Consider the following 13,791-nt stretch of genomic DNA (forward strand, 5'->3'; position numbering starts at 1 on the left):
GGGAACACACAAACAGGGAACAGCGCTGCTGTCTATGTGCTGCCCCTTGTGGGTGATACGTATGATGACGGATGGCAGAAATGAGCGAGGAGGGAGGGGAAGGAGGAAGGCGATGATGTTGCACGGTAGGCTAGAAAGGAGCGCGCGCAGCCCGCTCAATTTCTAGTCTTGATGATGACCTAACATTTTCTTTGGCACTACATAATAAAACGTCATTTCTCACTGAATTAGTATTGTTACTTTTTTTCTTTTCTTAGATCAAACAATTTCTACCTGGCCATGCTGCTGTTCATGCTGTTTCTGTGCATGCTGCCCACCATCTTTGCCATCGTGAGATACAGGCCATCGCAGCACTGTGGACCATTCAGGTAAAAACCCTTTTAGGTCGTTTCTTTGGTTTTTAGAGATTCAAGGAGCAGAACTTTTGCACACCTGTAGATCCACAGGTGCCTCTGAGAGCATCGACCAACTCTCGTAAATCAAAGAACTCCCGCACACTGTTTTCTTCACTTGCAATTAAAAGAGATTTAATGAGAACTTGCATTGTAATATACAGTATTGCATAATATTGCTGAAATTTGTGCAGTGAAAATCTTAATAAAAATATTGTTTAAAAAAAAATTGATTTAAAGGGAATGATGTTTCGGTACACAGACCTTCATCAGATTATTTTACAGGACAAGAGGAGAGACCACCTTAAATAGGTCAGTTGACCTATGTGGAGTGGACCAATCAGGTCACACATCTCATACAGATTGACATCACTGAATCAATCGTCATATAATTATACCATGGCAACATAGGCAGACAATAAATAGACTCTGGGACAGCCGTACCTTTTTTTTAGGCTTCCTGTACAGCACGAATACGGTACGAGAGTGTACTGTATGTAGCTCAGAATGCACATCATCAAAATAAAGAAAAGTTACCATATCTATTTACAATATTCTCAAAATATGATTTGCATCTGGTGGGAGCTTCGAATCTGTCCCCCTATAAACAAGAAAAATAGAGGCGACACGATCAGAAGAAAATTCCACACACAAAACACGTCCTGTCATCTTTTTTAATTGCAAATACAGAAGACAGTGTGCGTTCTTTGTTTTGATAGATTCAAAAGTGATCGGATGGAAGCGACACTATCTATATCATACCATCCATATACTATCTATATCATACCATCCATATACTATCTATATCATACCATCCATATACTATCTACATCATACCATCCATATACTATCCATATCATACCATCCATATACTATCCATATCATACCATCCATATACTATCCATATCATACCATCCATATACTATCTATATCATACCATCCATATACTATCCATATCATACTGAGGGCAGCGGTAAAATATTGAGGAGGAATAAGATGGCTGAATTTCATTATAGCACATTTGGCCCTTTTGTTCCACCTCCTCTGTTCTGCAGTTGTCAAGAGGATTTTTTTTCCTCCTGTGTGTGTGTGTGTGTGTGTGTGTGTGTGTGTGTGTGTGTGTGCGTGTGTGTGCGTGTGCGTGTGTGTGCGCGTGTGTTTGTTGCAGTGGTCAGGATAAGATTTATGACATCATCTCTGAGACGATCTCCAACGACTTCCCCGTGTGGTTCAGTAAAGTGGTGAATTATGTCACCAGCCCTGTGGTGGCGTTGCCTGGACTGCTGCTGCTGTTGTAAGACACGCACACACACACACGCACACACACACACACAGACACAGACACACACACACACACACACACACACACACAGACACACACCATGGACTGTATACAAGACGTAGCCACCGTGATGTCACCCATAGAGACAGTCGGCATGTCTGGGAACGCCCATACAGGCTCTAGGAATGCCCACAATTGACGCTGGGTTAGCTGGCTCAGCCTGGCGCCAACGGGGGGGGTCCAAAATGCTTGATAGTCATGTGACTCACATAGCTATGAGTGTGTGCGGGGGAGTATGTTCCAGGAAGTGTGTTTGGATGCATAAAATAAAGCTGATACTATTCAATTTGATTAAAGGTCTTAGCCTTTCAAAGTACATCACAGACGTTCCTTTCTGCTGCTACTCGACAGCACTGCTTCATCCAGAACCTTACTTCGGGGAACTATTCATAGCTTTCAAGGGGCATTACGTGCTGCCGGGAACGCCCACCTGGCGGTCAAAAAAAAAACTTGCCAGCCGTGTCGACTAGTTTCTCACGCTGTCTTTGTTCAGTCAAAGTGCGGGATAGCCTACCTGTTGTGCTATCGGTTGCACTAAACCGACGAGGAGACACGCCTGGCTTGTGCTTTCACAGAATCCCGTCGGAGAAAGAAAGGAGGAGGTTGTGGATTTGTGCGAGTGGTTCAGTCGCTGGGCAGGGGAAATGCAAATAGCTTTTTTTTCTACCATCAAAGTACACACGTCTTTGCTCTTTGCGGCCAACATTTCATCAAAGGTAAGCTCAAGTAACGTTACAATAATGATTAATACCCCGTTAACGTTACTTGAGCTTACCTTTGATGAAATGTTGGCCGCAAAGAGCAAAGACGTGGACCCCGCATTGATAATTATTTCTTAAGAAGTTTATCAAGTCAGTCGGGTGAAGTCCAGCGACAGGAAGTAACCCACAGCTCGCAGGACATCAGCACCCCTGATGTTGAGGCAGGTCCTAGCACCGAGGAAAGCAGAGAGGCCAGCCAGCCAAAAAGGGAGAAGATTAGCGGTCAGAAGCCTAGAGTTAAGTGGCCAGGTGCAGCGGAAAGTAGGAAGTGGGAAGATATCAATAGTGATTTGGTTAGGATGTTAGAGAAGCTTAAAGGAACTGCTGAGAGTAAGTTGGAGAAAATGGGAGATTGTATTTATGATTATGGTAAGGAAAGGTTTGGTGTCTTTGAGAAAAGGAAGAAACTAGAGGGTGAGGTAGTTAAATCTAGGCGCCAACAAGAGATAGATAGACTTATCCAGGAGAGAAGACAGCTTAAGAGGCAGTGGAGGAAAGCTACAGAGGTTGAGAAGGAAGGCATTGATTGCTTGCAGTCAGATGTGAGGGATCGGTTGGCAGTTTTAAGAAGAGCAGAGAGCATTAGGAAAAATAGGAAAAAGAAAGAGCGAGCTAGAATAGCATTCTATAAGGATCCATTTAGATTTGTGAAGTCATTGTTTAGTAAGGAAAAGAATGGTAGCCTTATGGTACCTAAGCAGAAGCTTGAGGAATATTTGGAGGAGGTTCACAAAGATAGGGAAAGGTTTAGAGAGATGACAGTCCCAGCTGATATTCCACCTATTGGTGAAATAGAGAGCCAGTGTGATGATAGCCCACCAAGGTGGAAAGAAGTTCAAGAAGTAGTGAGACGTGCAAGGGCCTCTTCAGCCCCGGGTCCTAATGGAGTCCCCTACCGGCTGTATAAGAGTGCTCCAGATGTGTTGCAGTTTCTATGGAAGCTGATGAAGGTAGTCTGGAAGAAGCAGGTTATTCCTAAGGCATGGCGTAGAGCAGGGGGAATCTTCATTCCTAAAGAAAGGGACTCGTTAGAGATAAGTCAGTTTAGACCTATCAGTCTACTTAATGTTGAAGGGAAGGTTTTCTTTAGTGTTGTGGCACAGAGGCTGTCTAGTTATCTAGAAAAGAATAGGCTAATAGATACTTCGGTGCAAAAGGCTGGAATTCCCGGCTTCTCCGGGTGCTTAGAGCACACCAGCATGATCTGGCACCAAATCCAGTCAGCTAGGCGTGAGAAGAGAGACCTGCATGTAGTATTCTTGGACCTGGCTAATGCTTTCGGGTCAGTGCCGCATAGTCTGTTATGGGAGGCCTTTGATTTCTTTAGAGTGCCAGGTAGTATAAAGAGCTTAGTTAAAGCCTACTTCTTAGATATTCAACTCTGCTTTACCACAGCAGAGTACACTACAGCTTGGCAGCAGCTGGAGATAGGCATTATGGCAGGGTGTACAATTTCCCCATTAGCTTTTACCATGGCAATGGAGATCATTATTAGGGCTTCAAAATGGGTAGTGGGTGGAGAAAGGCTGCAGGGAGGGCTGCGGCTCCCTCCAATTAGGGCATACATGGATGACATGACGACTATGACGTCAACCGCTCCATGTACTAGCAGATTGTTGGATAAGTTAAATAGTAATCTGCAGTGGGCTAGAATGAAAGTGAAGCCAAGTAAGTCCAGGAGTATTTCAATCATTAAAGGAAGGGTAGTAGGTAAGAAGTTTGTTATAAATGATGAGGTGGTGCCTACAGTGTTAGAGAAACCAGTCAAGAGTTTGGGAAGATGGTATGATGCAAGTCTCAGTGATAAGGGACAGTTTGAGGAGGTGAGGCAGGAAATGATTCAAGGTATTTCAAGTATAGACAAGTCAGGGCTCCCAGGAAAGTTAAAGTTGTGGTGTTTGCAGTTTGGATTGTTGCCTCGGTTGATGTGGCCACTGACAGTGTATGAGGTTCCCCTTTCAAAGGTAGAAAAGCTAGAAAGGATGATTAACTCATTCATTAGAAAATGGCTCGGAGTCCCACGCTGCCTAAGCAGTGTAGCCTTATATGGGAAAGGCATATTGGAATTGCCATTATCTAGCCTGACAGAGGAGTTCAAGTGTGCTAAGGTTAGACTGGAAATGACTCTGACTCAGTCAAAGGATCCAGTGGTTAGGAGTGTAGCGCCCACAGTTAAAACAGGGAGGAAGTGGAACCCAAAGGAGGCAGTACAGCAAGCACAGTCAGCTCTTAGACACAGGGATATCATAGGTCAGGTGCAGCATGGGCGTGGAGGCTTAGGGTTGTGCATAGGGAAACCTGTGTGGAACAAGGCATCAGTAATAGAAAAGAGGAAGATGGTAGTTGAAGAAGTACATAGGCAAGAGGAGGCAGTAAGATGTACTAAGGCAGTGTCGCAGGCAAAGCAAGGACAGTGGGTGAACTGGGAGAATGTAGAGAAGAGAAAGTTGAAGTGGAGAGAGTTGTGGAGCATGGAGGCCAGCAGAATTAGATTTATTCTAGGGGCTACTTATGATGTGCTGCCATCTCCCCAGAACTTAAATCAGTGGTTGGGCGAGGATGGTGCCTGCCCGTTGTGTTCTAGTGTATGTACATTGAGGCATATACTGTCAGGGTGTAAGGTCAGTCTCTCCCAGGGGCGATACACCTGGCGTCACAACCAGGTGTTGAAATGTTTGGCAGCTGCAGTTGAGGAAAAGCGGCTAGAAGTAAATTCTCTAGTTGCTAGCAAAGAGAATAGACAGATCAAATTTGTAGGTGAGGGAGAAAAGTTTAGACCAATTAAGGTCAGGCACAAGTTAGGGCAGCTAAGTGTAGGTGGAGCCTGGGAAATGAGGGTTGACTTGAATGAACAGCTAGTCATCCCAGCATATATAGTTAGCACCCGGCTACGTCCGGACTTGTTACTGTGGTCTGAGGTAGAGAAGAGAGTTTATTTTATCGAACTCACAGTCCCGTGGGAAGATCGAGTTGAGGAGGCTTATGAGCGCAAGAAAGCTAGGTATGCTGAAATGGCAGCAGAGGCAGAGCAGCGAGGTTGGAGGGCTCGAGTGCGGCCTGTAGAGGTGGGCTGCCGTGGTTTTGTGGCAAAGTCCGTTATTGCCTTACTAACTGAGTTGGGCATTCGGGGACGGAGCCTGAAACTTGCGGTTAGCAACATGTCTCAGGCAGCAGAACGAGCAAGTGAATGGCTGTGGATAAGGAGGAAACATGCTAGCTGGGGAGCTCGCTAAGGTCAGATTGATTGTTTGTTGTTGGTCATGATTAACGGTCCGCATCAACAGGGCTGAATCATTGACAGTGGTGGTGTAGTTAGGGATTGTTTGTTGTTGGTCATGATTAACGGTCCGCATCAACAGGGCTGAATCATTGACGTGGTGGTGTAGTTAGGGATTGTTTGTTGGTCATGATTAACGGTCCGCATCAACAGGGCTGAATCATTGACAGTGGTGGTGTAGTTAGGGATTGTTTGTTGGTGGTCATGATTAACGGTCCGCATCAACAGGGCTGAATCATTGACAGTGGTGGTGTAGTCAGGAATGTCATACCGAATCGACCTGGATAGCTAGGCTTAGATAGTGAGGTAATATGCAGTTGTGCGGTGGTAGCATGGAGGGGGGTGTTTCCAGGACGCTGGATTACACCGTTAAGCCTTCTTGAGGTGTCGTGGGCCTAACTTAACGAAACGTCGGTGAAGGAAGGTGCCCACTTGAAAACCCCAATGACATGCTTCATACTGCTGTTGGCTAGGGTAGGTAACTGGTGATTTGTGTCTTGTTTATTAGTTTGTTAGCCTGTTAGCTTGTTTTATTCTGGATTGGGCTTCTAAATGTGTTTTTCCTCGGATTTTGGCACAAGGGATAGTAACATCTTGTCCTGTGTATTAATTAATACCTATATGTAGGATTTTAAATAAAAAAGAAATAGCAGCGGACACGGGATTCGAACCCCGTTCAAGCCGTGCGCTCTAGTGCTGAGCTATACATTTTCTTATACTAACCAGAGAGCCGGGCACATTATATACTCTCTCGCACACAACGTAGACCACAATTGTCAGCGATCGGGAAGTTATTTTATGTGATGCGTACGCTCGTAACAGACTAAAATGATGTTGTGTGTGTGTGTGCATCTATAGTCTGTAGGCTGTACGGCTTCAGAGGTTAACTTCATTTAACACCAGAGACTCAGGAGGTAGGCCTACACAGAGCCTCGTATAGTCTGTTACAATAACATAGTGTGCCCAGAGCACCTCGTTCCGCACTTGGTGCAGACCGGTGCAGACTTGCTTTGGTCTAGTCAGTCACAGCTAGTAAGTACTTGCGCATGCTCGTTGCTGCAGGAACTGAATTCATTATTTTATAGTATTGCGCTAAACTATTAACCATAGTTGTGTCCTGGAAGCTTTTTGCTGGCACCACATAGCCTATAGTCCCATATTTATGATATTTCATGTGACATGAAATGCGTTGAAATGTAGTTTTCGTGTAGATCAGATTTCAACTCTCAGTTACACAATAAAAGACAATAAAATGCCAATTCACACACTATCAATATTGTCTCTATTCCAAACTACAACAAATGTTTTAACAATATGATGAACCAAATTGTGTTTTTTTACACGTTTACGTTGTAACCGCATTTTAGCCGGTTGAAAAGAGGGTGAAATTAGGTCTTAGACGTTCAAACCCAATATCACCCAGATTTAAACTAAAAATCAACGTTGAAAAAACGTTTTGTGCTCGCTGGGTATATATGGATTATGACACAGTGTATACAAACAGATTTGTAAATGACCTATATAGGAGGCATATACCTTGTATTGTGTACATATATGGCCTATATGTGGATATAAAGAAGTGAGACCTATATGACCTGTATTATGAACATATAGGGCCTTTATGTGTATATAAAGAAGCTATATAGGAGACATATATGCCCTGTATGTGCACATATAGTACCTATATGTGGATATAAAGAAGCTATAGGAGACCTATATGCTCGGTATATGCACTTATATGCACCTGAATCTGGCCTATATGCAACCTATATGCGGCATAAATGTGGCCTATATGTGCATATATGCACCTAAATCTGGCCTATATGCAACCTATATGCGGCATATATATGGCCTATATGCTCCTATATGCGCATATATGCACCTAAATCTGGCCTATATGCAACCTATATGCGGCATATATATGGCCTATATGCTCCTATATGCGCATATATGCACCTAAATCTGGCCTATATGCAACCTATATGCGGCATATATATGGCCTATATGCTCCTATATGCGCATATATGCACCTAAATCTGGCCTATATGCAACCTATATGCGGCATATATATGGCCTATATGCTCATATATGCTGCATATAGGTTGCATATAGGTTGCATATAGTTGCATATATGTTCATATAGATTCTTTCCATGTGGGAAATTAAGGCTACATCTTCCTTAAAGCTGCACTAGACCCCAAAAGGCAACGACAGGTACATCTGTCGACCGTTTTAAATAATCAACAGTAACTGGAAACTGGAAATTGGATCTGTTTCTGTATAAAAATCAGAGTTTCGGCCACAATTTGGTGATGAGATTTTCCAATATGATGTTTAAATAAATGTAAATGATTCATCAAGCCAAATACCTAGATATGTATGGTAGTATACCCTGTGACTCTTTCAATATTGCTACCATTCAGTGTGGATAGTTGTAGACTGTTAAAATCAATATTTGCCCTGGCTTACAGAAAGGTATGGGTGTGACGCTAGCTTTTTATAGACTGGAAACTCTCGCTCTGTCTGTTAGTGTTATTACAGTACTATGTGTTGCTCTCTCCACCTAGACGTCAAACTGAATGTGACGACCTCCCTTTTCTTAGGGCTTGTCAAAGGAAAACTTAATGACGTACAAACGTCACGTTTGCACGTCAGTGTGTAAACGTGAGTGACACAACATGAGGTCGTATTTATTTTAAATCGTGCAATTTCACACGAAAAATAGGGACTTGGTGTGCAAAAGCCTTAAGTGAGTATCTGAGGGTGGATGTTGACTTTCGTCCCATCAGGAGCGGACAGAAGAGAAGAAGAAAGTCCAGATGGCTGCAGGTATCCCTCTTTCCATTACCTGCTGGTGTGTCACAACCATAGACTTTAGCAATACATTCCATTACCTCCTGGTATGTATGTATCTATGTATGTATGTACAGTAGGGGTGTCACGATAGACTCAGTTCACGATACGATACACGATATTGGGTTCACGATAACAATACGATACGATATTTTAACAATATTTTTTTGCGATCGATTTGTAAGTTGAGGGGGCATCCTCCACGCTAATTTGAGTAATTTCACCATTTTCATCCCTCCGTGTCTGTAACGTCCCTCGTCTGTTCAAACAAAGCAATGAAAAGGAGAGCGAGCGTGCAATCAGATGCAGAACAGTGCCACCATGTTCACCTTCTTTTTCTCGCGATATGAGATTTCATCTCAACGATACATATCGTCACGTTTTGATATCGCGATATATCGTGGGACGATATATTGTGACATCCCTAATGTACAGTATGTATGTATATACACTAGTATATGTGATATATGTGTGTGTGTGTGTGTGTGTGTGTGTGTGTGCACGTGCGTGCGTGCAAAAATAGGGCTCTTAATTGAATGATTTGGTGTCTGCCCTGATATGTTACTTTGTTTTTGCTCTTATTGAGTTTGCATCCCTGTGTTTGTGTTGTACGGGGAATTATAATTGAAAATTAATAATAAAGATTAACACATTAAGTGCCAGAGACGACCTAACTCGTCTTACATAATCCAGCGCTTAAGTGCCAAGGACGAGCTAACTCGTCTTACATAAACATTTTTTTTTTTTGACGGTGGGACATCAATCAACCCCTTTTACATCTTCGAGATAACTATTTGGAGCAAGAGCATGTGTGTAATCTATTTTACCGACCACTAAGTGGCGACAGAGACCGAGAGAAGTCACAGCCACGGGACCCAAAAGCAGCCGCCTCCCGCGGAAATGGCTTGGCGATTTTACAGTCAGAAGCCCGGACACACACACAGAACGGACAGAGATCTCTTCCCCCCAGAGCCGCGGGGGCAACGCGCGAACACACACACACACACACACACACACACACACACACACACACACACACACACACACCGCGGGAGCAAGCCATTCAAGGAAATGGCTTGGCGATTTTACAGTAATCCATTTCAGACTCGTCCCCGCACGCAGGCAAGCAGGCAGGCAGGCACGCAGACAGACAGGCAGGCAGCACAACGCGCTTCTGACACGCCCGCTGTTAGGAGGAAGGAGGAGAAGACACACGGAGGGAGGAGTTTGAATGAGAGGGGTGTTTCCTGTTGTTATGGAGGAAATTACTGTTCAAAACTATTGTTTAGAATGTCTGACGGTCTTACTGATGCCAAAAATGAATGGTTAAAGTGACTGTTTCACAAAAAGCCATTTATCTCTGAATAAATTTCCAGACGCTGAAACCATGCTGTACTCAACGGCTAATATCTACATAACTACTAACTCTGCAAACTAACTCTTTTAGACAGAGAAAGCACACATTCTATTAGTTATTTTTAGATGATTGGTGTTCATGAATTCTTAACAAAAAAGAATCCTCGGCTGTTCTAAAATGAGCCAGAATCGTCAAAAACACCCCTGGCACAACTTACCTACAGGAATGAAAACATGGCTGGCATTCAATGTGTTAAAAAGAAGGAAAAAATATATACTGTATATATTTAAAAAAAAATGTATTCGCCACTGAGTGATGAGCGACTATATTATTGAAGCTATAGTGAGCATGACTTTGACTCTCATCTATGTGACCCAGAAAGCCCGCCCCCTCTGTGACCTTTAACCCCGTGTCCCCCCTCAGCACGCCTACAGGCTCCGGAGGCAGCGGCGGATAAGAAGGTGGATCAGCAGGAGAGTGACATCACCAGCCACGAGTCCTCCATCCACACGCCGTCGCCGCGACGCAACGGCAGCGTCACCAACTTCCAGTCTCCCGTTCGTCGTGGAAACAGCATCCGCACCATCACCCAATCAGCTTCCAGGGCAGAGCTGAATAGAGGAAGTGTGGCCGCCGGACCCTCCAGAAGTCCCACAGTGTCCATACTGCACAAGCACAGGATGGAGCATGTACCCAACAGGTCTCACACACACTGGGATTGAACCCATACGTTTGTTTGCTGGTATTTGGGCCAGTGTTGGCCTTTCACTGAAAATTTGGTATCAGCCACTCAGTATATTATGGATATGATGCAGTTTGATTGACAGCAATATTTATTATAGAATTGATCAATAGTACACTAAAGGAAACCTTAAAGGTTCTATTGATAACATTTTTATGTAGACAAATGATTTTAAAACAAACAAACAAAAATACATCCACTGAGCTTTTCGAAATGTGTGGAATAAAAGTATTGCATTTCCTGAGGGAAAAAATTTGATTGTGAATTAATCATAAAAATATAATAACTGGTCCAAAATGAATGTTCTGTTGGCCTCTGTCTAGAGTTTCTGACAGATTCTTGATATATAATTATTAAAATTATTTAATCCACAGGTCATTGGCCTAAACCAGACTAGGTCTAGCTGTTGTGTGACATGAATGCAATGAAAGAGGGATGGGGGAGTGCGAAATCTAGAATGTTATCAATAGCACCTATAACCTTCTTTCAAGCTTCATTGCAAAGTATATCAGAATCAGAATAACTGTATTGATCCCGGGGGGGAATTATGTCATACTGATGCTACAGTTGCTCACACTCGTATAGGGAATAATATAAACATCGAGACAATATACGAAAAAAACAAAAATAACACAACAATAAAAATAGAATAGAATAGAAGTTAGCTAGCCTATATACACGAAAGTGTCACTAAAAGTGTCACCATATCGGCATTGGGTTTGTGCTTCAAAAACCCCATATGATTTGAACCCTATTCACCTTATGTAAAAGAGACAGTCTGGCTTGGGAGACTAACAGGAAGTGTAAACACAATCGGAAGTTCTGATTGTGTTTACACTTGCTGTGACTCATAAACCTAGTCTGACTCATATGTGAGTCAAACAAACTAGGTGTGACCAGGTGAGTCAGACTAGTTTGAGCAGGTAAAACAGCCGGCGTTTTGAACAGGAAGTCGTGACACAATGGGTCAAGTGGGCGGGGCTACATGAGGTGAATACACTCTTACAAAGGATGTGTCATGTGTGTGTCTTGTCTTGTGTCTAAAAAGTAACACAAATGTGTGTTGCATCAGCAGGCGCGGACTGCATAATCGGGCACATCGGGCAAATGCCCGGTGGCCTGGCCTGGCCTGGCCTGCAAAAAAAAAGAAAGAAAATGTGGTGCCCCCAGTCAGGCCACTCACTGAACAGCAGGCCAGGCGTCGCCTACTGGTTTACTAGTGGTTTTATTACTTTATTCAGGGTTAAAGTGGGTGCATCTCATTGTAAAATTGGACTCGGCCCAAATTGGGCTTCAAACGGCCCAAATTGGGCTTCAAACGGCCCAAATTTTTCGGACGCCGGCACGCGCGTCGGCCTGTATCAGCCTGGCCTGCTTGGTATCTAATGCCCGGCCTGAATTAGAATCCCAGTCCGCCCCTGTGCATCAGAGAGGACACACAGACACGTTAAAAATGACAGATCCTTTGAAAGAGTGTAATACACACACCTGCACTCGACAACTAAAGAGAAAGAGACTTTAAATATGACTGTGACTCTCCACCTTCAATGCAAGTTGATTTCTCTGCAACTGCGTTCTTTTTTCTCATGACAGGCACCCACCATTTCTTGGCGGCGCTAGCGGCACCTGCAGATCCAAGTCCTACCACCACGTGGCATACAATCCCCCAGCTCGCCACTCTGACAACAGCATCCACTCTGACCCCCTGTACAGGAAGACGGTGGTACGGCCCATGCACCCCTCGGAGGCGGCCGGGATCATGGGCGCTCAGGGCTACGGGGGGCGGCGCGGCCACACCGCCCGCTACGTGATCCTCAACGAGCACGAGGCCCGCAAGAAGCTGCTGCGCTCGGCCACGCGCGTCCCGCGCCACTACCGCATGGAGGAGCCCGGGGAGATCCTGGAGCTGTACCCCCGCAACATCAAGCGCTACACACCGCGCGCGCCCCCCCACCACCAACCCCACCCTCACCCTCACCGTGCCCACCCGTCCCAGCCGCATCTGAGCGAAGAGGAGGAGGAGGAGGAGGAGGAAGAGGGAAAGGGCACGAGGAGGGGCTCGTTCGGCCAGGCCCACCGGCCTCGCTCTCTCTCCGACCTGCACCAGCCGCCGGCGCGCTTCTACATCGGGGAGCGCGGAGAGAGCCAGCTGTCCGTGGCCAAAGGGGGCCACTCTGCTCGGGGCAGACACGGAGCCCGAGAGGCGGACGAGGAGGTCGACGGCGAGGGAGAAACGGACTGGGGAGATATGGAGGCGCGCTCGCACTCCCAGACCAACGTGAGAGGAGGAGCAGAGCCTCTTCTGATTCAAACCAGGCGCCACGTAGCTTCCCCGGGACGACACGGCCAGTCCCCGGCCAGGAGCAGGCAGCACGTGGAGGCCCAGGTGAAGCCCAAGACCAGGCCCAAGCTGGAGCGCTCGCTGACCGAGTCCGACTCCGCCTCGCTGGCCTCCAGCAGCGACCAGCAGAACAGCAGCACTGACCAGTACATTCAGGTCATCCACAACAAGGAGCGCTATCTCAAGTCTGAAGCCCGGCAAGGAAAGCTGGCCAAGAAGAAGTCCAAAGCCAGCTTTGATCTTGGTGTCTCCGGGTCAAAGGACCTGGTTTGCTCCAAAGTATGATGGCTGTGCTGTAATGATTTATCATGTTATTATGTTTATCAAGGAGTCATACTGTACATGCAGGCTATCAGGGGGCAAATCAGAGAATGCAAAGCACAGAGAATATGTCATTATAAATTACTATTATTATTTATTTCTCTTCTGTGTCGTCTTGTGTCTTTTTGAAAGAGCTGTGTAGACCAATTATATGTGTGGCTTTCATTACATAATGTGAAACAATAAAATACATTTATTTAACATACAGTACATTCGGCTAGATCACAGTGAAATGATCAAACCTAAATATCAGATTTACACTCACTCACTTCCCAAGAAATGATCATCAAATACATATACTTTATCATCTTACATGGATCCATACTGTGTAGGCTACACGTGTATATTAAACAATATTTTATCTTTAATCTTTGACTCTAAGCCTTTTTTAACTACAGTTCCCAC

General features: G+C 44.9%; 1 protein-coding gene across 1 annotated transcript in view; it reads left to right on the forward strand.

The window, feature by feature from the left end:
- Positions 1-13,350, forward strand: part of tmc3 (transmembrane channel like 3) — a gene marked incomplete at both ends in the record, with an annotated part of 47,355 nt that extends 34,005 nt beyond the window's left edge. Inside the window, 6 exons of the mRNA XM_083662455.1 lie at positions 258-368; positions 1,561-1,686; positions 8,196-8,247; positions 8,562-8,601; positions 10,406-10,682; positions 12,438-13,350. Coding sequence (XP_083518581.1) covers positions 258-368; positions 1,561-1,686; positions 8,196-8,247; positions 8,562-8,601; positions 10,406-10,682; positions 12,438-13,350 — 1,519 coding nt within the window. The remainder of the gene's footprint in view (positions 1-257; positions 369-1,560; positions 1,687-8,195; positions 8,248-8,561; positions 8,602-10,405; positions 10,683-12,437) is intronic.
- Positions 13,351-13,791: the final 441 nt, after the last annotated feature.

Source organism: Poromitra crassiceps (assembly GCF_964638095.1).
Source record: "Poromitra crassiceps genome assembly, chromosome: 28".
NCBI lineage: Eukaryota > Metazoa > Chordata > Actinopteri > Beryciformes > Melamphaidae > Poromitra > Poromitra crassiceps.